This window comes from Staurois parvus, unplaced genomic scaffold (genome assembly GCF_062004578.1).
Source record: "Staurois parvus isolate SC_StPar_1 unplaced genomic scaffold, SC_StPar_1.0 ptg000217l, whole genome shotgun sequence".
Classification (NCBI taxonomy): domain Eukaryota; kingdom Metazoa; phylum Chordata; class Amphibia; order Anura; family Ranidae; genus Staurois; species Staurois parvus.
In genome coordinates this window covers 7,882,658-7,907,099 of record NW_028318013.1, presented here as the reverse complement: position 1 = coordinate 7,907,099, position 24,442 = coordinate 7,882,658, and the positions used below count along the sequence as shown (strand labels likewise).

The following is a 24,442-nucleotide window of genomic DNA, read 5'->3' as shown; positions in this document are numbered from 1 at the left end:
ATTTTTCAGCTCACACTCTAGCTTTTGTCAGCTCCCACTCTAGTTTTGAACATTGCACCATTCATTCCTATGGGACCAATTTCACCACAAAAATGGTGATATTTCGTGAACCATTCGGGGAAACGTTCCACAAAGTAATAGCACACCAATCGGGAACAATCCGCACGTTTCGGTATATTACTTGTCTATGTAGTGTAAAAACTGTGGGAGGAGTTAGGGTGGTAAATTTGGCTATAATAAGAATATACAGTCAGGTGCATAAATATTGGGACATCGACACAATTCTAACATTTTTGGCTCTATACACCACCACAATGGATTTGAAATGAAACGAACAAGATGTGCTTTAACTGCAGACTGTCAGCTTTAATTTGAGGGTATTTACATCCAAATCAGGTGAACGGTGTAGGAATTACAACAGTTTGCAAATGTGTCTCCCACTTGTTAAGGGACCAAAAGTAATGGGACAGAATAATAATCATAAATCAAACTTTCACTTTTTAATACTTGGTTGCAAATCCTTTGCAGTCAATTACATCCTGAAGTCTGGAACGCATAGACATCACCAGACGCTGGGTTTCTTCCCTGGTGATGCTCTGCTAGGCCTCTACTGCAACTTTCTTCAGTTCCTGCTTGTTCTTGGGGCATTTTCCCTTCAGTTTTGTCTTCAGCAAGTGAAATGCATGCTCAATCGGATTCAGGTCAGGTGATTGACTTGGCTATTGCATAACATTCCACTTCTTTCCCTTAAAAAACTCTTTGGTTGCTTTTGCTGTATGCTTTGGTTCATTGTCCATCTGCACTGTGAAGCGGCGTCCAATGAGTTCTGAAGCATTTGGCTGAATATGAGCAGATAATATTGCCCGAAACACTTCAGAATTCATCCTGCTGCTTTTGTCAGCAGTCACATCATCAATAAATACAAGAGAACCAGTTCCATTGGCAGCCATACATGCCCACGCCATGACACTACCACCACCATGCTTCACTGATGAGGTGGTATGCTTAGGATCATGAGCAGTTCCTTTCCTTCTCCATACTCTTCTCTTCCCATCACTCTGGTACAAGTTGATCTTGGTCTCATCTGTCCATAGGATGTTGTTCCAGAACTGTGAAGGCTTTTTTAGATGTCGTTTGGCAAACTCTAATCTGACCTTCCTGTTTTTGAGGCTCACCAATGGTTTACATCTTGTGGTGAACCCTCTGTATTCACTCTGGTGAAGTCTTCTCTTGATTGTTGACTTTGACACACATACACCTACCTCCTGGAGAGTGTTTTTGATCTGGCCTACTGTTGTGAAGTGTGTTTTCTTCACCAGGGAAGGAATTCTTTGGTCATCCACCACAGTTGTTTTCCGTGGTCTTCCAGGTCTTTGGGTGTTGCTGAGCTCACCGGTGCCTTCCTTCTTTTTAAGAATGTTCCAAACAGTTGTTTTGACCACGCCTAATGTTTTTGCTATCTCTCTGATGGGTTTGTTTTGTTTTTTCAGCCTAATGATGGCTTGCTTCACTGATAGTGACAGCTCTTTGGATCTCATCTTGAGAGTTGACAGCAACAGATTCCAAATGCAAATAGCACACTTGAAATCAACTCTGGACCTTTTATCTACTCATTGTAATTGGGATAATAAAGGAATAACACACACCTGGCCATGGAACAGCTGAGAAGCCAATTGTCCCATTACTTTTGGTCCCTTAACAAGTGGGAGGCACATGTGCAAACTGTTGTAATTCCTACACCGTTAACTTGATTTGGATGTAAATACCCTCAAATTAAAGCTGACAGTCTGCAGTTAAAGCACATCTTGTTCGTTTCATTTCAAATCCATTGTGGTGGTGTATACAGCCAAAAATGTTAGAGTTGTGTTGATGTCCCAATATTTATGGACCTGACTGTATATGTGAGATAACAGTAAGTGGTCTTGCCATGCAAGAACACTTAATAAGTGTTTTGTCAGCAGCCAGACTTTTCATCCAGCAGTGGTCTCTCATTTCAGAGAGCAGCCCCTTCGCTTAATTCAGCTCATGTATAAAAAGGTCTGTGGACAGCTAATTAGTGTAGCCTTGCTAACAATTAAGTCAAAGACCTAGGACTGTGGTCTTTATCCCACCCAAAGCTTTATAAGACTCAGGTCTCCAGGATGTGAATGTTTAGTGAAAATCACATTCACTGCTTTTTGAATATGCCTCTTTATACCTAATAATATAAAGAAGTTCAAGGTCCAAGGTACTGTAGCCAACCTTCTTGAATGTGACTGCAAGAGAAAAATAGACCCCAGATTAAACAGAAGCATAATACAAATGGTGGAAAAAGAATAGAAAACCTCAACATATATCTTGGATGACATCCAGAAATCAAGATACAATTCTATCACCATCTGTCACTATCTGAACTCAACCAGCCACCCAAATAGCATACCCCACATCTAAAAGTCAGAGGCAGCTGTGGGGTAACCCACATGGAAGAAAAATATATTTGAAATATATTTTAAAAATATTCTTCCCAAATATATTGACATATATTTTGAAATGCTACAATTTTGACCATAATCAGAATATTTCAATAAATCTATATTCATATACTGCATGTTGAATTGCGTTATTAGAAAATATATGAAAAATATTTTTAAATATACCTTTCAAATATACTTTGTCTTTAAAAATACAAATATACAGTTTTGGAATGCATTTACAAATATATTTAAAAATATATGTTAAAATGACTTTATGTTAAAAAAAATCTGAAGAATATATTTAAAAAATATTTTTCATATATTTTGCAATATATAATATATATATATATATATTTCAGGTACTTATATAGCGCTGTCAATTTACACAGCGCTTTACATACATATTGTACATTCACATCAGTCCCTAACATACATATTGTACATTCACATCAGTCCCTAACCCTTTAAGGGGCGTACAATCTAAAGTATATATAATATACTTTATACTATATAAAAGACAGCATATTTGAAATGTATTTTTAAAAATATTTCTTCTATTTTGCTCTATTTTTGTTCTTTTCTTCTATTTTGTAATAAAAACGCATTTCAACATGCAGTATGTATGTGTGGTGTGTGTGTGTGTGTATGTATGTATGTGTGTGTATGTGTATATATATATATATATATATATATATATATATATATAAATCTATTTTAAATATATTGAATATGGCCAAAATTGTAGCATTTCAAATATATGTTTTGGGAAGAATATTTAAAAAAAATATATTTCAAATATATTTTTATTCCATATGGGAAGTCATTGACTAAGTGGTTAGCAGTTCCGCCTAGCAGTGCTAGAGTCGTCAGTTTGAATCCCGACCATGGCACTACCTGCCTGGAGTTTGCATGTTCTCCCTGTGCCTGCGTGGGTTTCCTCCCACAATACATGCTGGTAGGCTAATTGTCCCGTCAAAAATGGTCCTATTATGTGTATGAATGTGAGTTAAGGACCTTAGATTGTAAGCTTCTTGAGGGCAGGGACTTATGTAAATTTAATATATATACAGTGTGTACAGTGTCTCACAGAAGTGAGTACACCCCTCACATTTTGGTAAATATTTTATTACATCTTTTCATGTGACAACACTGAAGAAATTACACTTTGCTACAATGTAGTGAGTGTACAGCTTGTATAACAGTGTAAATGCGCTGTCCCCTCCAAATAACTCAACACACAGCCATTAATGTCTAAACCACTGGCAACAAAAGTGAGTACACCTCTAAGTGAAAATTTCCAAATAGGGCCCAAAATTTTGTGTGGCCACCTTTATTTTCCAGGACTGCCTTAACCCTCTTGGGCATGGAGTTCACCAGAGCTTCACAGGTTGCCACTGGAGTCCTCTTCCATATCATGGAGCTGGTGGATGTTAAAGACCTTGCTCTCCTCCAGCTTCTGTTTAAGGATGCCCCACAGATGCTCATTAGTGTTTAGGTCTGGAGACATGCTTGGCCAATCCATCTCCTTTACCCTCAGCTTCTTTAGCAAGGCAGTGGTCATCTTGGAGGTGTGTTTGGAGGTGTATGCAGTACATGTTGGCATTCATGGTTTCGTCAAGGAACTGTAGCTCCCCAGTGCCGGCAGCACTCATGCAGCCCCAGACCATGACACTCCCACCACCATGCTTGACTGTAGGCAAAACACACTTGTCTTTGTACTCCTCACCTGGTTGCCACCACACACACTTGACACCATCTGAACCAAATCAGTTTATCTTGGTCTCATCAGACCACGGGACATGGTTTCAGTAATCCATGTCCTTAGTCTGCTTGTCTTCAGCAAACTGTTTGCAGGCTTTCTTGTGCATCATCTTTAGAAGAGGCTTCTCTTTGGGATGACAGCCATGCAGACCAGTTTGATACAGTGTGTGGCTTATGGTCTGAGCACTGACAGGCTGACCTCCCACCCCCACCCTTTCAACCTCTGCAGCAATGCTGGCAGTGCTCATACGTCTGTTTCCCAAAGACAGCCTCTGGATGTGACGCTGAGTATGTGCACCCAACTTCTTTGGTCGACCATGGCGAGGCCTGTTCTGAGTGGAATCTGTCCTGTTAAACCGCTGTATGATCTTGGCCACCGTGCTGCAGCTCAGTTTCAGGGTCTTGACAATCTTCTTATAGCCTAGGCCATCTTTATGTAGAGCAACAATTTTGTTTTATCAGATCTTTAGAGAGTTCTTTGCCATGAGGTGCCATGTTAAACTTCTGGTGACCAGTATGAGGGAGTGAGGTAATAGCACCAAACTTAACACACCTGCTCCTCATTCACACCTGAGAACTTGTAACACTAACGAGTCACATGACAACGGGGAGGGAAAATGGCTGATTGGGCCCAATTTGGACATTTTCACTTAGGGGTGTACTCAATTTTGTTGCCAGCAGTTTAGACATTAATGGCTGTGTGTTATTTTGAGGGGACAGCAAATTTACACTATTATACATGCTGTTCACTCACTACTTTACATTGTAGCAAAGTGTCATTTCTTCAATGTTGTCACATGACGTTTTATAATATATTTACCAAAATGTGAGGGGTGTACTGTGAGATACTGTATATATAATACACAACTGATGTTTTGAAATCCTCTCCACATGTGCTCTTTGGGATTGAGATCTGGACTCATTGCTGGCCAGTTAAATACTGAACTTATGAATTTATGTAAAGTTCTGCGTAAATTGACAACGCTATTTAAATACAGTGGGACAAAAAAGTTTTTAGTCAGCCACCAATTGTGCAAGTTCTCCCACTTAAAAAGATGAGAGAGGCCTGTAATTGGGATCATAGGTAGACCTCAACTATGAGAGACAAAATGAGAAACAAAATCCAGACAATCACATTGGCTGATTTGGAAAGAATTTATTTACAAATTATGGTGGAAAATAAGTATTTGGTCACCTACAAACAAGCAATATTTCTGGCTCTCACAGACCTGTACCTTCTTCTTTAAGAGGCTCCTCTGTCCTGCACTCATTACCTGTATCAATGGCACAGGTTTGAACTTGTTATCAGTATAAAAGACACCTGTCCACAACCTCAAACAGACACACTCCAAACTCCACTATGGTGAAGACCAAAGAGCTGTCGAAGGACACCAGAAACAAAATTGTAGACCTGCACCAGGCTGGGAAGACTGAATCTGCAATAGGCAAGCAGCTTGGTGTGAACAAATCAACCGTGGGAGCAATAATTAGAAAATGGAAGACATACAAGACCACTGCTAATCTCCCTCGATCTGGGGCTCCACGCAAGATCTCACCCCGTGGGGTGAAAATGATCACAAGAACGGTGAGCAAAAATCCCAGGACCACACGGGGGGGAACTAGTGAATGACCTGCAGAGAGCTGGGACCAATGTAACAAAGGCTACCATCAGTAACACACTACGCCGCCAGCAACTCAGATCCTGCAGTGCCAGACGTGTCCCCCTGCTTAAGCCAGTACACGTCTGGGCCCGTCTGAAGTTTGCTAGAGAGCATTTGGATGATCTAGAAGAGGATTGGGAGAATTTCATATGGTCAGATGAAACCAAAATAGAACTGTTTGGTAGAAACACAACTCGTCGTGTTTGGAGGAGAGAGAATGCTGAGTTGCATCCAAAGAACACCATACCTTCTGTGAAGCATGGGGGTGGCTACATCATACATTTGGGGCTGTTTCTCCGTAAAGGGACCAGGATGACTGATTCATGTACAGGACAGAATGAATGGGGCCATGTATCATGAGATTTTGAGTGCAAACCTCCTTCCATCAGCAAGGGCATTGAAGACGAAATGTGGCTGGGTCTTCCAACATGACAATGATCCCAAACATACCGCCCGGACAATGAAGGAGTGGCTTCGTAAGAAGCATTTCAAGGTCCTGGAGTGACCTAGCCAGTCTACAGATCTCAACCGAATAGAAAACCTTTGGAGGGAGTTGACAGTCCGTGTTGCCCAGCGACCGCTCCAAAACATCACTGCTCTAGAGGAGATCTGCATGGAGGAATGGGCCAACATACCAGCAACAGTGTGTGCCAACCTTGTGAAGACTTACAGGAAACGTTTGACCTCTGTCATTGCCAACAAAGGATATATAACAAAGTATTGAGATGAACTTTTGATATTGACCAAATACTTATTTTCCACCATAATTTGCAAATAAATTCTTTCCAAATCAGCCAATGTGATTGTCTGGATTTTTTTTCTCATTTTGTCTCTCATAGTTGAGGTCTACCTATGATGCCAATTACAGGCCTCTCTCATCTTTTTAAGTGGGAGAACTTGCACAATTGGTGGCTGACTAAATACTTTTTTGCCCCACTGTACCTGTAATAAGTAAGCAAATTTAAAAAAAAAGCAGACAAATGCATGCTGGCAAGCCTCTTCACAGAAAAACAAATATCTCCAATGTGAAACATGGAAAAAGTTTCATAATATTCCAGGGATGCTTTACTGCCTTTTAGCTCCAGATGTCTAGAATCTCTGCAGGGATCTATGAATGTCATTATCTGATATCTCATAATATATGATTATCAAGGCACGATGGAGTGAGTCATAATTCACAATCTGGATCCATTTCTCAGTTTTTCACATGGATTCAGACTGAAGCACAATGTAGGTCTGTGAGCTAGCAGATATCAATAGACAGGTGTATACTGATGTAATCAGAACCAAAACTGAATGGAAAACAGAAGTACAAACTAATGTAAAAGGATTTAGTTTTCATGTTTTTTTTTTTTTTTAAATCGGTTTTTGTGACAGAACTGATGATGCCGTGTGAAAGGACATAAGAACAAGAAATAAAAGGGTGCTGGTGGGGCTGAGACACTGAAGAAACAGAGAGCAGTAAAAACATGACTCCTTAATTCTTTTCGACTCTACTTAATAAATGTGCTTCTGTTTCTGTCTCCATCCCCATCACAGAGATGGGAAGCGCGGTTATCTCTCCCCGATGAGGACTGTGACCACAAATGAAACCTGACTGAAGTTCCGGTGCTTCATTCTATTCATCCCTGTTAATCTTAACAGTCCTGCTACCTCTAAACGTCTGAGCCTAACCACTTCTTTTGACCTAAAACAATGGACGCATGCTTCTACTCGAATGGTAACTGCCTCGACCTTGTATTCGCCTACCTATGCACTCCTTGCAACCTCGCCAACTTTCCTCTTCCTTTCTCTGATCACTCCCTTGTTAGCTTCACTCTGTCCTTGGCTTCCTCCACCTTGTCTTCCAACTACCAAACAGTTACCTGTAGAAACCTTCGTTATCTTAACCCTTCTCTTCTTTTTTCGGCAACAGATTGTCTCTATGGCAAAATTTCAGGCCTGTCCTGCCCCAACCTGGCCACTTCTGTCTACAATAGTTCACTGTCATCCACCCTGGACACATTGGCCCCCCTCACTACACGTAGAATTAGGCCCTGACTGCTATAACCCTGGCAAACAGACAATACCAGATGCCTCAAAACACGTAGCCGTGCTCTTGAGCATTTATGGCGTAAGACCAAGACCCAGCAAGACTTCGACCAATATAAATCTGCCCTTCAAAAATACATTTGTTGTCTCCACACTGCCAAACAAACCTACAGTCATGGCCGAAATTGTTGGCACCCTTGATATTTCTCCAGGAAATCATGTATTTCTCACGAAACGTATTGCATTAACACATGTTTTGCTATACACATGTTTATTCCCTTTGTGTGTATTGGGACAAAACAAAAAAAGGGAGGAAAGAAAGCAAATTCGACATAATGTCACACAAACCTCCAAAAATGGGCTGGACAAAAGTATTGGCACCCTTTCACAACTGCGGATAAATAAGAATGTTACAAGCATGTGATGCTCCTGTAAACTCACCTGGGGCAAGTAACAGGTGTGGGCAATATAGAAATCACACCTGAAAGCAGATAAAAAGGAGAGACGTTCACTTAACCTTTGCATTGTGTGTCTGTCTGTGCCACACTAAGCATGGACAACAGAAAGAGGAGACGAGAACTGTCTGAGGACCTGAGAACCAAAATTGTGGCAAAATATCAACAATCTCAAGGTTACAAGTCCATCTCCAGAGAACTAGATTTGCCTTTGTCCACAGTGCGCAACATTATCAAGAAGTTTGCAACCCATGGCACTGTAGCTAATCTCCCTGGTCGTGGACGGATGAGGAAAATTGATGAAAGATTGCAACGCAGAATAGTCCGGATGGTGGATAAGCAGCCCCAAACATGTTCCAAAGACATTCAAGCTGTCCTGCAGGCTCAGGGAGCATCAGTGTCAGCGCGAACTATCCGTCGACATTTAAATGAAATGAAACGCTATGGCAGGAGACCCAGGAGGACCCCACTGCTGACACAGAGACATAAAAAAGCAAGACTACAGTTTGCCAAAATGTACTTGAGTAAGCCAAAAGCCTTCTGGGAAAACGTCTTGTGGACAGATGAGACCAAGATAGAGCTTTTCGGTAAAGCACATCATTCTACTGTTTACCGAAAACGGAATGAGGCCTACAAAGAACAAAACACAGTACCTACGGTAAAATATGGTGGAGGTTCAATGATGTTTTGGGGTTGTTTTGCTGCCTCTGGCACTGGGTGCCTTGACTGTGTGCAAGGCATCATGAAATCTGAGGATTACCAAAGGATTTTGGGTCGCACTGTAGGGCCCAGTGTCAGAAAGCTGGGTTTGCGTCCAAGATCCTGGGTCTTCCAGCAGGACAATGACCCCAAACATACGTCAAAAAGCACTCAGAAATGGATGGCAAAGAAGCGCTGGAGAGTTCTGAAGTGGCCAGCAATGAGCCCAGATCTAAATCCCATTGAACACCTGTGGAGAGATCTTAAAATTGCTGTTGGGAAAAGGTGTCCTTCCAATAAGAGAGACCTGGAGCTGTTTGCAAAGGAAGAGTGGTCCAAAATTCCGGGTGAGAGGTGTCAGAAGCTTATTGATGGTTATAGGAAGCGACTGATTTCAGTTATGTTTTCCAAAGGGTGTGCAACCAAATATTAAGTTAAGGGTGCCAATACTTTTGTCCAGCCCATTTTTGGGGTTTTGTGTGACATTATGTCATATTTGCTTTTCTGCCTCTGTTTTATATTTGTTCCAATACATACAAAGGGAATAAACATGTGTATAGCAAAACATGTGTTAATGCAATACCTTTTTTGTGTGAAATACTTGATTTTCAGGAAAAATATCAAGGGTGCCAACAATTTCGGCCATGACTGTATTTTATCTCTCTCATTAACACGCTCTCACGCAATCCCTGTCAACTCTTTTCTACCTTTAACTCTACTTCGTCCTCTACTTCCACCCACTAACTCACTCACTTCTCAGGAGATCGCTAATCACTGCAAAAATAAGATTGATACAATTTGTGACGAGATCTCCACTGTACAGATCTCTCCCTCACCGTTGTCCACCTGCACAATCAATACTTCCCTTGTTTAACCAAGCTACTATAGAGGAGGTTGGTAAACTGTTTTCCAAAGCCCACCTAACCACCTGCCCCCTGGACCCTGCTCCTTTGCAAATACTACAGTCACCCTCTGGCTCTATCCTTCATTCTTTAACTCATATCTTCAATCTCTCCCTTTCTACTGGCATCTTTCCCAACTCTCTAAGACATGCGCTAGTCACCCCCATACTTAAAAAAAATCCTCACTGGACCCCGCCAATCTTGGCAACCTAAGACCCATCTCCGTACTCCCTTTAGCCTCCAAACTCCTTGAACGTCTAGTATACAACCGGCTGAGCTGCCACCTTATTGAAAATAACCTTCTCGATCCCCTTCAGTCTGGATTTCGCCCACAACACTCCACAGAAACTGCTTTCCTAAAACTCACAAACAACTTACTAACTGCTAAAACCAATGGTCACTATTCCGTACTCTTGCTCTTGGACCTCTCCGCTGCCTTTGACACAGTTGACCACCCCCTCCTCCTCAAAAAACTCTATTTACTTGGTCTCCATGACTGTACTCTTCATTGGTTTGAATCTTGCCTATCTCACTGCACCTTCAGTGTCACTTACAACTCTACTTCCTCCTCTCCTTACTGTCGGGGTCCTCATCGTTCTGTCCTTGGACCTCTCCTGTTCTCGATCTACATTCTGAACTATTCTTTCAGGCCCACATCCAATCCCTGTCCAATTCATGCCGCCTCAACCTCCGCAACATCTCCAGAATACACCTCTTCTTAACCAATGATACCACAACGCTCCTAATTCACTCATTGGTAATCTCTCGACTCTATTACTGCAACTCCCTCCTCATTGGCTTACCTTTACATAGGCTATCCTCCCTCCAGTCCATCATGAATACTGCTGCCATGCTCATCCACCTTACCAACCATTCAGTGTCTGGTACCCCTCTCTGCCAATCCCTCCACTGGCTTCCACTCGCCCAACGAATAAAATTCAAAATACTAACAACAGCTTACAAAGTCATCCACAACTCTGCCCCCAGCTACATCACCAACCTGTTCTCAAAATATCAACCAAACCGCTCTCTTCGATCCTCCCAAGACCTTCTGCTCTCTAGTTCCCATGTCACCTCCTCCCATGCTCTCCTCCAGGATTTCTCCTGAGCTTCTCCCATCCTATGGAACTCTCTACCCCAACCTCTCCGGCTGTCTCCTAATCTATCCAACTTTAGACAATCCCTTAAAACCTTTCTCTTTAAAGAATTCTATTCGGCTTCTACCGAGTAAACCGCCATTTATTTCCTCCATCAGCTCATCACCCCCACAACTATTACCTTTTGTATCACTCAACCATTCCTCCTAGATTGTAAGCTCTAATGAGCAGGGCTCTCGGTTTCCTCTTCTACCAAATTGTATTGTAACGTCTACCTTCATTTTGTAAAGCTCTGCGCAAACTGTTGGCGCTATATAAATCCTGTATAATAATAATAATTCAAACCAGCACAGTGGCTAAGGTGGTTAGCATTTCCACCTAGCAGCACTAGGGTCGTTAGTTTGAATCCCAACCACAGCACTACATGTCTGCATGTTCTCCCTGTGCCTGCATGGGTTTCCTCCGGGTACTCAGATTTCCTCCCACACTCCAAACATATGCTGGTAGGTTAATTGCTTCTGTCTCAATTGGTCCTAGTATATGTATGTATGAATGCGAGTTAGGGACCTTAGATTGTAAGCTCCTTGAGGGTTAGGGACTGATGTTAATGTACAACACATATATAGCGCTGTCAATTTACGCACGGCTTTACATACTACCTGTAATAATAATAATAATAAAAATTCCCAGTGTCCTTGATCTCTCGGGAATTACTCAAACATACGTACATCTAAGAGAATCCAAGAAGGGTTTGTTGAAAGGCAAATAAGTGGCCTTTTATGAGTCGTCCTCTTCAGAAGAACATTTATATAAACAGCTGAAGGTCACATATGGGAGAAAAAAAAAACCCATCAAACCTAAGACAACTGGGGGAGTTTGTAAAAGAAGAGTAGGAAAAATTCCTAGCAGCCTTAGTCTTAGGGTGGCCATACACTAGGCATTTTTTTGGAGTTGAAGGAAAGAAAATGACTCCACATTCAAATACTTTGGCCTTATGCACACTGCTGCTCCTAAACTCGCATGTTGGAGCTTACAGCATTGTTTTTGCCAAAGTTCCAGAGCTCAACTCCGTAAAAGCCCATGTGTTCATGTACACATAGGCTTTTACCAGAGTTTAGGGGCAGCAGAATTTAGGGGTAGTAAAACGCTGAATCGTGTTCAGGAGAGGAGTGTTTTGACAGAAAAGCTCCAAACGCAGCAAAAACACGCCTAGGCGAGTTTAGCCCGTCAGCGTTCATTTCAATGGTCATAATAAATTAAAATTCTGGCTATTGAAAAAAACACCCATACTCTGCTGAGCTATTGTATTCTGACAGTAGAGAGATTTCCCTGCCATCTGAATACATTTGGTAGTACTGCCAGTCGGCAGTGCTGATCGAGAGAACATTTTTCAACAGGCTTGTTGTCAGGTAGTTTGATCAACCTGTGAACATCCTGCCTGCCAAAACATGGATTTAAATTCAGACGGTCCATGTTGAACTGGCCGAGTTTAGATCCATGTATGGCCGCCCTTACAGCTACAGAAACAATTGATTGCCAGTAATGCCTAAAAAGCATGTATTATGAAATAGGTGTACTAGTAATTATGTCCATGCCACCTTAATTTATTATTTACAATACTGTGTTCAGTCCTACAGCTAAACTAAAAAGTCTGCTCTATAGACTATTGCATAAAGAACTGGTGCCATTTGTGTCGATTTCAGTATATTTCACAGCAAATTGAGAATTTTTTTGGGGGGGGGGGGGGCTTTACCAATACTTTTGGCCGTAACTGTATAAACGTTACAGTTTCAAACCTGTGTTTTTTCTGCATTTGATAGCTGATAATAGCAAATAAATCATGTTACCCATGTCTAAGGTATATCATGGTGTGATCTTTTATACGGCAAAGAAGGACAGCACAACAACCAATCACTTCTCTTCTGATTTCTCTGCTGATAACAGTAATAAAATAAATGTTAATGCAATGTAGTCTTGATTGAGTAAGGTGGATTCCCGAAAATTTCTGAATCTTCCACAATGAATATTATTTGGTTGTTGCTAGGATTTACATTTAGCTAACGTTTCAGCTCTCATTCCCCACAGAAGTGCCAAGTACTACAGAAGAGAAACACATGGAAAATGGAATGTTGATGAATGAAAAGAGTGAGAAGTTTCTACAGCGGTATGTATAGAAATTTATTAACCAACCTACAAATTTAGTAATAACCGGTTTTGTAGTGTATTTGAGACACGTGCACTTAAGACATTTTAATGAATATGTGCCCAGACTATGCACTTATATTAGTGCAGCACCCTCCTAGATTAGGTGCTAGAAGTGGGGCAAATTTAGCTGTTAGATGTAGAGACATAATCATGTTTTGCCTATTCTGAGTTCTGCAGCTGAAGGCTTACCTGTCTCCCCTGTCTTTGCAGAATCTTCTGGAAACATAGTGAGTAGGAAAGGGTAGAGTCTGAGCTGGCTCTGTATACACACTCAGCCAATCTCTAGTCAAGACAAGTGACCACTAGAGGGCTGAGAGTGGTATATAAGGGTGAGAACAGAGAGTAGCAGGGTCTCTCGCCGGCAGGACTGTGACCCAGCCTGGAAATGCTTCCTAGGCTTAAGAGAGGCCTAAAGAAACCCCAGATATCTCTAGCTCACCAAGGAGCAGGAGAGTCATCCTTTTGATGAATGCTTCAGCTTTCCTCTGACTGGAATACCATGTAACATGGATCACAGTGAGTAGACCGCAGATAATCCTAAGAGAGTGACTGTTGCTTGTGCACCCCTTCTGCATAGAGGGACCATTCCAGACCTAGGTGCCAGAGCTGCGTTGTAGAGGATGCCCCCCTGTGCTGAAAGCTGTTGCTACCCTTTTTTGGAGGAAAAATCTGCCTTGTGGTGTTCCTTTATTTCAAGATGGCATCCTCAGCGATTTCCCTAGTTCCAGGCATCTTAAAGCTGTTTCCCGATCCCTATCTCCGTTCTACCAAAACAACAAAAAAGAACAATCCCTGCCTGGTTACTGTCTGAAGATTGTGTGAGATTTGATATCCCTAGACAGAAATACCTTGTGCCTGATTACTTGTACACTTAAGGGATCAGATATAGCGGGACCAATCTGGTAAGCCTGCTACATTAACATATTCTGAACAAGCACTAAAAACACAGTTCACAGCAAGAAGGGACTGAAATCACAACTCCTTTTCACTTTTTATTTTTATTTTTATTTTTTTTTTAAGGAGAGCAGAATCTTTCATGACAATCCTAGTGCATGTACAACCCCTGGTAAAAAGTATGGAATCACCAGTCTTGGAAAATGTTTATTCAATTGTTTATATGTGTAGAAAAAAAATTTAAAAGAAATAAAACTGTAGTCAGTTGCAACTGTTTTTGCAGATCAAGTAAAGGAAAAAATATGGAATCACTCAATTCTGAGGAAAATGGAATCACCATGTACTTTACAGTTCTAAAACAAACATATGCATCAGATTACATCTGGTAATTAGTCTGCGGTTAAAAAAAAAAAGTGCTTGCACACCTTGGTGAGCTGTTGCACCAAGCCGATTGACATGAATCATGGCTCCAACACGAAAGATGTCAGTTTAAACAAAGGAGAGGATTATAAAACTTCTTCAAGAAGGTAAATCATCACAGAATGTTGCAAAGGATGTTGGTTGTTCCCAGTCAGCTGTGTCTAAAATCTGGACCAAGTACAAATCAAATGGGAAGGTTGTAAAAGGGAAGCATACTGATAGACCAAGGAAGACATCAAAGCAATGTCTTCATCGGATCATGAATCTGCATTGGGCAGGGTAATGATGCTGGAACTTTTGTTTGGTGCTGTTCCAATGAAATGTATAAAGACGACTGCCTGAAGAAAACACGCAAATTTCCACAATCATTGATGATAAGGGATTGCATGTCAGGTAAAGGTATGGGTGAGGTGACAGTCATTAAATCTTCAATAAAAGTTTATGTTGAGATTTTGGACACTTTTCTTCTTCCATCAATTGAAAGGATGTTTGATGATGACATCATTTTTCAGGCTGCTATTGCATCTTGCCATAGGGCAAAACTTTCCTTCAAGAAAGACACGTAATGTTGATGGCATAGCCTGCAAATAGTCCAGACCTCCATCCAATTGAAATTCTATGGTGGAAATTAAAGAAAATGGTCCATGACAAGGCTCCAACTTGCAAAGCTGATCTGGCAACTGCAATAGGATAAAGTTGGAGCTGGATTGATGAATACTGTTTGTCGACAGCTAAATTCATGCGTCAGAGAATTCAAGCTGTTCTAAAAGCCAGAGGTGGTGCAACAAAGTACAAGTGGTGTACAACAGTGGGGATTTTTCATAATTCCATAATATTTTCCTCAGAAATGATTCATTCCATATTTTTTTTCCTCTGCTTGATCTGCAAAAACAGTTGCAAATGACTAGTTTTATTTCGTGTTTCTTAAAGCCAGGAGGTTGGAATGTTAAATGAAAATAGTTTAGAGGCATGTCTGTGATTAGTTTGTTTTTCTGCACAAACAATTGAACTACACAGAAGTCAGCTTCACTAGTTTCTTTCTTTCTTATTTTCATAATAATTCTTCAATATACCTCACTGTCTTCTATTGCCTACACAGAATCAGTGTATCCAGATTGGTGCAACTTCAGCAAAACCTTTGGGGCCGTAACAGGACCCCAGTCTGTGGGGACAACCTGAAATGTTTCTTTGGTCACTGGATCCCCTGCATGGGGAACTCATCTTTGCACTTGCAGTGCTGAGTTAGCTGCAGTGTGGTGCGTACTGGCCGCACTGCAATTACATACTGATGACTGTTGGCCCTGCCACTACATACTGATCACTAGCAGCCCTGTCACTACATACTGGTCACAGGCTGCCCTGCCAGTACATATCTGTCACTGATGGTCCTGCCAGTACATACTGATCAATAGCTGGCTTGCCACTACATACTGATCACTGACGGCTCTGCCACTACATACTGGTCAGTGGCCGCCCTGCCAATACATTATGGTCATTGGCCGCCCTGCCATTACATACTGATCACTGATGGCTCTGCCAATACATACTGGTCACTGGCAGCCCTGCTAATTCATACTGGTCACTGGCCGCCCTGCCACTACATAATGATCACTGATGGCTCTGCCACTACATACTGTTCACTGGCCGCCCTGCCACTATATACTGCCCTATCCTGCCACTACATAATGATCACTTCCTGCCCTACATACAGTGCCTTGAAAAAGTATTCATACCCCTTGACATTTTCCACATTTTGTCATGTTACAGCCAGAAACGTAAATGTATTGTATTGGGATTTTATGTGATAGACCAACACAAAGTGGCACATAATTGTAAGGTGGAAAGAAAATGATAAATGGTTTTCAGAATTTTTTACAAATATCTGAAGAGTGTGGCGTGCATTTGTATTCAGCCCCCTTTACTCTGATACCCTAAAATAACTAAAATCTAGTGGAACCATTTGCCTTCAGAAGTCACCTAATTAGTAAATAGAGTCCACCTGTGTGTAATTTAATCTCAGTATAAATACAGCTGTTCTGTGAAGCCCTCAGAGGTTTGTTAGAGCACATTAGTGCACAAACAGCATCATGAAGGCCAAGAAACACACCAGACAGGTCATGGTTAAAGTTGTGGACAAGTTTAAAGCAGGGTTAGTTTATAAAAAAATATCCCAAGCTTTGAACATCTCACAAAGCACTGTTCACTCCATCATCCAAAATGAAGAGTATGGCACAACTGCACACCTACCAAGACACGGCCGTCCACCTAAACTGACAGGCCTGGCAAGGAGAGAATTAATCACAAAAGCAGCCAAGAGGCCCATGGTAACTCTGGAGGAGCTGCAGAGATCCACATCTCAGGTGGGAGAATCTGTCCACAGGGCAACTATTAGTTGTGCACTCCACAGATCTGATCTTTATGGAAGAGTGGCAGGAAGAAAGCCATTGTTGAAGGAAAGCCATAAGAAGTCCCATTTGCAGTTTGGGGGACACCGCAAACATGGAAAAAGGCGATCTGGTCAGATGAGATCTAAATTTAACTTTTTGGCCTAAAAGCAAAACACTATGTGTGATGGAAAACTAACTGCGCATCACCCTGAAAACACCATCCCCACTGTGAAACGTGGTGGCAGCATCATGTTGTGGGGATGCTTTTCTTCAACAGGGAAGCTGATCAGAGTTAATGAGACGATCGATGGAGCCAAATACAGGGCAATCTTAGAAGAAAACCTGTTAGTGTCTGCAAAAGACTTGAGACTAGGGCGGAGGTTCACCTTCCAGCAGGACAACGACCCTAAACCTACAGCTACAATGGAATGGTTTAGATCAAAGCATATTCATGGCCAATTCAAAGTCCAGACTTTATTCCAATTGAGAATCTATGGCAAAACTTGGAAATTGCTTTTCACAGATGCTCTCCATCCAATCTGACAGAGCTTGAGCTATTTTACAAAGAAGAATGGGCAAACATTTCACACTCCTAGATGTGCAAAGATGGTATACATACCCAAAAAGAGTTGCAGCTATAATTGCAGTGAAATGTGGTTCTACAAACTATTGACTCAAGGAGGCTGAATACAAATACACACCACAGATATTTATTTGTAAAAAAATTTGAAAACCCTTGATCATTTTCCATCCACTTTACAATTATGTGCCACTTTGTGTTGGTCTATAACATTAGATCCCAATAAAATACATTTTACATTTTTGTTTGTAACATGACAAATGTGGAAAATTTCAAGGGGTATGAATACTTTTTCAAGGCACTGTACTTCCACATCCTGCCACTACATACTACTTACTGACTGACCTTCCACTACATACCACTCATTAACTTCCCTAGCAAGGCATACTGCTCACTGACTTGAAAATTGTTCAGGTACAGGACAACTCTGCATCACAGACTATTGAGCAGTGAACTATGCTCCCAGCCTACTGACCGCTGAACTCTGTGTCAAAAACTAAATATTAGGCTGGTGTGCCCTGAAATTTTGCATACTTCTAAAGGGTGCCTCCACTGATAAAAGTTCGAGAAACACTGCCGTAGAGAAATTCCTAAAGGCCCAGAGGAGCTTCAAGTACTCCCACACTTTCACCCATGAGATTGTAGAAGGTATTTAGCTAGCTCAGGTCTTAAAGCGGTAATAAACCCAAAGGAAAACATTTATTTACATTTAGCAAATGTAGCTTACCAATTATAATTAGATATTAGATGTAATGGCCACATTAGTTTTATTTTTAAAACTTTCTTTTATTTTCACCTGTGATCCTGCCAGCAAATCTATTGTTTTTCAACAGAACAAGCTAGCCTGCAGATGTAGCAGTTAGGGGGGTTCAGATAAACGAACACTGACAGGGCTGCTTACAATGATCAGCTTTTATTTATCCCAGAAATAACAAAACTTTGTTATTGTTCAAAAAGTGTTAGTTCGAGTTTGGCTTCAATTTGTTAGTGCATCTAAATCTGCTAGTGCAGCACTACCCTCCCCCTAGACTGAGAATGCTGCTGTCCAGAGGTCAACTTTGCTCGTTCAACCTGAGTGTAGGCACTCAAATGCAGGAGGTGTGTTACTGGCTGGATCACCAAGGGAAAACAGAGGGGAAAAAATGCCTAATAAAGAAAACTAATGTAGCCTCACATCTAATAATTGGTAAGCTACAATATGTAACATTTTTTATATTACATTTTTTGGTTTTGAGTTTAATGCCGCTTTAAGGTAATAGTTGGCTTCAGGGAGGTTTAAAAGATTTTGGCCTATAAAACAATGGAAAATGTAAGAGGTAATATAAGGTGCAGAGGAGCATCTGACCTCCTTGATCATGTGGTTATTAAAAAAGTTGTAAAACTGAATCTAGGGTACTTCTTGTTCCATACAAGGTCTCTGAATAAAGAGATTACATTAGTGATGTCTAATTAAAGCAAATAACAAAAAATTATTCTCAGACACCGAACCTTAATACCAAAGGTCCTTCCAGTGTACATCCTAAAATATATGCAAGGTGAATAGGCATCTTCAGAAGGTCAGTAAACACAAATCAAACTTCATGAAACTCAGCAGTATCAAAACGTATTACAACAATTGTTTTGAATGGGGCATTATAAACCACAATTTGACCAATATGTAAATTCCTGAGAATAGGACCGTGGTAACGGCAATGTAATAGCAATTAAGTCACCAAAAAGGCGAGGAGTAGGTCAAATGCAAAAAATAAAAGGAGGAAAGAAAGAGAAAAGACCAGGAAGAAAGCGGAGGGTCAACCAGGGGCTCGCTAAGGAACAGACAACCAGGGGCTCGCTAAGGAACAGACAACCAGGGGCTCGCTAAGGAACAGACAACCAGGGGCTCGCTAAGGAACAGACAACCAGGGGCTCGCTAAGGAACAGACAACCAGGGGCTCGCTAAGGAACAGACAACCAGGGGCTCGCTAAGGAACAGACAACCAGGGGCTCGCTAAGGAACAGACAACCAGGGGCTCGCTAAGGAACAGACAACCAGGGGCTCGCTAAGGAACAGACAACCAGGGGCTCGCTAAGGAACAGACAGGTACTGAATTCACGGGTCCCATGTTTTGTCACTTTTTCCAGCTAACATTTTAAAGTATGCCAGCGTAAAACAACAAGGGGTGTTGCAAAATACATATGCATGGGGCATTCACACCACAATGGGAGCTTACACCAGGCTGTGCATTTACTTTTAAATCATTTAATCATCAGAAATTTTTTTTAGGAGGGTAAGCCTTAATATGCTGAGAAATATAAACTCCCAGATACCTAAGTTCATTAACTCTTGGCTGACAATGCCCCAATAAGAGGAAATGGCATAGGATCGAGCTGAAACAGTATGGATTTATCCCAGTAATCTGTACACTGGAATAGCTTCCAAGTGCTTGGAATGGACATGGCACTGAACAAGGAGGACTGTGTGTTAGTGAGAAATAGGGCGCATTTGCATAGAGATCAGTTTTGTACTTATGTGTACCTCTAATGAAACCTTCGACCTTTCTAGACTGGCACGTAAGAGCAGCCAGAGGCATAATGGCTATAGCAAATAAAATGGAGACAGAACAGCCCTGATTGGTGCCCCTTTGAATTGTGGAGGAGGAATAGGAATCATTGACCATGACACAAGCTTCTAGGTGGGCATATAGTAGTTGTACCCATTGGGGGAACAGAAGCCAGATTTTTCCAATACTCTCCAGAGATGCCCACATTCTACGCCACCATAAAGTGTAGATGAGGTGGGGGAAGGGTGTTTTTTTATTTTTTTTGTACCTGTAATAAAAGGATGTCCCACATCCTGCAGGCTGTTGGTTCCTAAATAAATTTTCTGTTTTGTTGAGGTCTGCTTGTAAATTGGAGACATCCTGTAAGGATGTTATTCCACTGCATAGCTTGGTGTCATTTGCAAAGACTGAAATGGGATTTTTAATCCCAGACCCTATATCGTTTATAAATGTATTAAAATAGATTAATGCTTTGGGGTTGTCATTAAGATGTTTAAACTTTTATTTCAAAGGTATGCCCCCTTGAATCAGGTCCCACTTTTGTTTTTGGGATCTTCAGATATAACATTGATTCGGTTGAGTTCCATTTTGTTTATAGCTCAGATGATGGCCAGTTGACATCAGGATTCCAAAAAAAAAATAGTATGTTTTTTTCTTCCCATTACACAGACAGTTGAGTTCATCATCTGAAACAAAGTCTACACAGCAGAATAGCACTGCTGACCTCCAGAAATCAGGAGCTGAAAAGGAGGACTGGAAACTGACTGAAGCTGACAAGGCCAAAACTGGCAGGGTGAGGGCCTGCTTGATTTTTGTTTCCCAATAAGATAAGTTGCTTGATTACTGTGTTTATGGAGATGATTTGATAATGGACAGTTATGTGCGTCAATCCTTTGCAAACAATGCACTTGCACTTCTCTATTTCCAGCAGTCAATAAAAAATAAATGAGTTGTTTTTGGTTGATTATTATGGCTTACTTCACTTAACAGATTGCATATTTTCTTAATCTTATTTTTTTTGTATACATTGCAGCCCACAGTATATCACATGTTTTAAATACCTACACAGAAAAATCTGGGACTATGACAGGAACTGTGAAGTTTGTGATTTCAGATGTACAAGCACCAGTTTGAGTCTAGTGCAGAACAAATCCTGTTCTTTTTTGCATACTTGTTATGGCTTGTGCACACTTGAGCCCTTGCTGCCCCTGTGAAAATCAGTTCACAGTGGATCACTTTTTGGAGGGCAGTTGAAAGGCAACTGGCCTCCTTATGTGTTTTAACTGAACAGCTCACATCGCCACAACTTTGTGCATTACATGTGGTTGCAGGGCGGCTGCAGTGCAGCCTTATTTGCTTGAATAGGATTTTTGGTGGCAGTACTACATGACATGGACTATCATTTTTGTTATGGCCACAAAGCATCTCATCAACAGCATGTGTTTTAGTCCATCCAGCTGCCACTGTAGCTTAAGGTGCGCGGTCAAGTCAAAAGTATGATCAAGCCCTATAGCAGTTCATAACAGGACCTACAAGTCGATCATTTTCTTTAGTTAGACACACCATATAAATAACCAGCAATTAATTACACTTCAAGAATGGAGCCAACTATAAACAGCTAGTCTTAAAATAAAGTGACTTCCTTTTTCCCTTTACAGGTTAAAATGGCAGTGTTCTGGGAATACATGAAAGCCATAGGCCTGCTCCTATCTTTCCTAAGTGTCATTCTGTTTATCTGCAATCATGTATCTTCCTTGGCTTCTAACTACTGGCTCAGCTTATGGACCGATGATGAAGTAATCAATGGCACCCAGCAGAACACAAAAATGAGACTTGGCGTTTACGGAGCACTAGGAATGTCACAAGGTTGGGATCAACTGCCTATCTTGTCCTTGTCTGGTTCTGTTGTATATGTATTTTTCTGCTACATTTCCCCCTTAAAGTTCACCTTTATACAAAAAATAATAATGCACATTTTTTGCAGGTAAAAAAAATGTGCATTTTTTGTTGCAGGTGTCTGTAAACTATTGCACCAGGGATCGGCAGATAGCTGGTGCCATGCAGGTCTCCTGGAGATCTCTCAGTATATCTGCTTGCCTGTATGGGTTGTACAGGCAAGCAGATATGCTGACAGGAAGAATCAATGAACTAGTTAAGAACTCATTAAGAACTACAAGCAGACATCCGCTAAGGCTGTCGGAAGTTGTAGTTTCTCATTCACAGAACACAGTAAATGAGTGACGTGGGCGGACCCCCACACAGCCACATTTTTAAAATTTTAAAAGCTAGCGAGGGGAGGCGAAGATCCCCCCCCCCCTTTCCCCAGTTGTCAAATGGGGTTCCACTCTAGTCATAACATTTTAAACCTGAATATCGGTGTAACATGTTATGAAAGGGGAACTTATCCTTTAAAGCGGTATTAAACCCAAAACTAATAATGTACTATATTGCAGCAATAGATGTGGTGCCTGCATTATTTATCTTTTTTTAGGCTTTTTCCCCGTTTTCACCTGGTGACTTAGCCAGTAACACACCTACTGTAGTAGGGTGCCCCCCTCTGGATGAAGGAACACAGAGACACCTTTGGAAAGCAGCAATGTCAGTCTGTCGGGTGTTGAGTGTTAGCTGCACTAGCAGATTTAAGCTAGCCACATGGGCCAGTTTTTTTTTTCCTGGGTTGCAGGAAAGAAAATTGCTCTATTTCCCCATCAATAGAGTCAGTGTTGATGAGGGATCCCTCCCGGAGGGGTGCAAGGAGCCATCCCTACTGGGAGAACACAGTAATTATTGCTATCTGCTACACCCACTGGCAATAATCTCACATGCCGGTCCCTGTTGAACCAGTTGAGATTCAAACCATCAGCTTTAGTAAATAAGCCATAATTCCTATACAAACCCTTCTGCACAGTCAAAAGTGCAGCTTCAAAGTCGGGGTCCACCCAAGAGTCTGGAGCGTCACTTGGCTCAGCCTGTCAGCGAGCTGCTCCCTCCCCCTCCACAGCCCAACGCTCTAGTGAGCGCTGAGGGGACTGAGCAGAGAGCGGTGACTGACAGTCCCGCTCTCTGCTTAGGGTAGCTGTGATAACTCAGCGATCATGCGATTGCTGAGTTTTCACCCTTAGAGCTGGCGGGGGACAGTCCGATGCTGCATCCACCTAGGTAAGTGTAAACAGGGAAAAAAATTGTCATATTAACCATGTGCCGGCTGCTCAGAATCGAGTATATATACGCAATTCTGCTTTTTTGGGTAGGGGGCACCCACACCCGGCCATGCTGACATTTGGCTTCCTGACATGCCGGTCACCGGGTTCAGCCACTGATTCATGGCGGGACCCACCAATCGGCAGAGCGAGTGTTAGGAGAGAAATCTGTGTATGTAAACAAACATAGATCTCTCTTGACAGTGGGGATGTGCCTGATTTTGTCTCCCTGCAAAGGGAATAAAAACCGGCAAATCCCCTAGTAAAACTGCACACATAACACAATAATAACACTCCCTAGCCACACATTTAACCCTTTGATTGCCCCAGATGTTAACCCCGTCCTACCCAGTGTCGTTACAGTGACAGTGCATTTTATTAGCACTGATCACTGAATTGGTGTCACTGGTGATGTTGGTGTCAGCCAGTGTCAGAATGCCCGCTGTACTATCACAGTCCCTCTATAACGTGCTGATTGCCTCCATTACTAGTATATTAAAAAAAAAAATTCCAGTGTGCATATATACAGTCATTTGTAGACACTATAATTTTCATGTACAGAAATTATACACTTCTTGGTATTTATTTTACCAAAGACATGTAGCAGAATACATGTTGGCTAAAATTTATAAAGACGTTTATCTTTATGGGATATGTTTTATAGCAAAAACATTTTTTTCAAAAATGTCAGTCTTTTTTTTATTTATAGTGCCACAAATTACCCAGTATGGATTAAATACCACCGAAAGCTCTATTTGTGTGAAAAAATATCAATTTCATTTGTGTACAGTATTGCATGACCGCGCAATTGTCAGTTAACCACTTGCCTACCAGGCACTGATACCCCCTTATTTACCAGGCCAATTTTCAGCTTTCAGCGCTGCCGCACTTTGACAATTGCGCGGTCATGCAACATTGTACCCATATGAAATTTTGATCATTTTTTTCTCACAAATAGAGCTTTCTTTTGGTGGTATTTAATCGCCACTGGGCGCTTTACTTTTTGCGCTATAAATAAAAAAAAGTGCAAAAAATCTGAAAAAAAAAAAAGTTTCTTTGTTTCTATTATAAAATTTTTCAAACAGGTATTTTTTCTCCTTCACTGATGTGCATTGATGAGGCAGCACTGATGGGCACTGATAGGCGGCACTGATAGG

General features: G+C 41.4%; 1 protein-coding gene across 2 annotated transcripts in view; it reads left to right on the top strand.

Moving 5' to 3' along the window:
• LOC149460927 (multidrug resistance-associated protein 1-like) overlaps positions 1-24,442 on the top strand; it is a 382,011-nt gene that overhangs the window by 295,412 nt on the left and 62,157 nt on the right. For both annotated transcript variants that reach the window (XM_089679079.1, XM_089679078.1), the window contains 3 exons: positions 13,145-13,223; positions 20,755-20,878; positions 21,744-21,951. In XM_089679079.1, the coding sequence (XP_089535205.1) occupies positions 13,145-13,223; positions 20,755-20,878; positions 21,744-21,951 (411 nt within the window). The remainder of the gene's footprint in view (positions 1-13,144; positions 13,224-20,754; positions 20,879-21,743; positions 21,952-24,442) is intronic.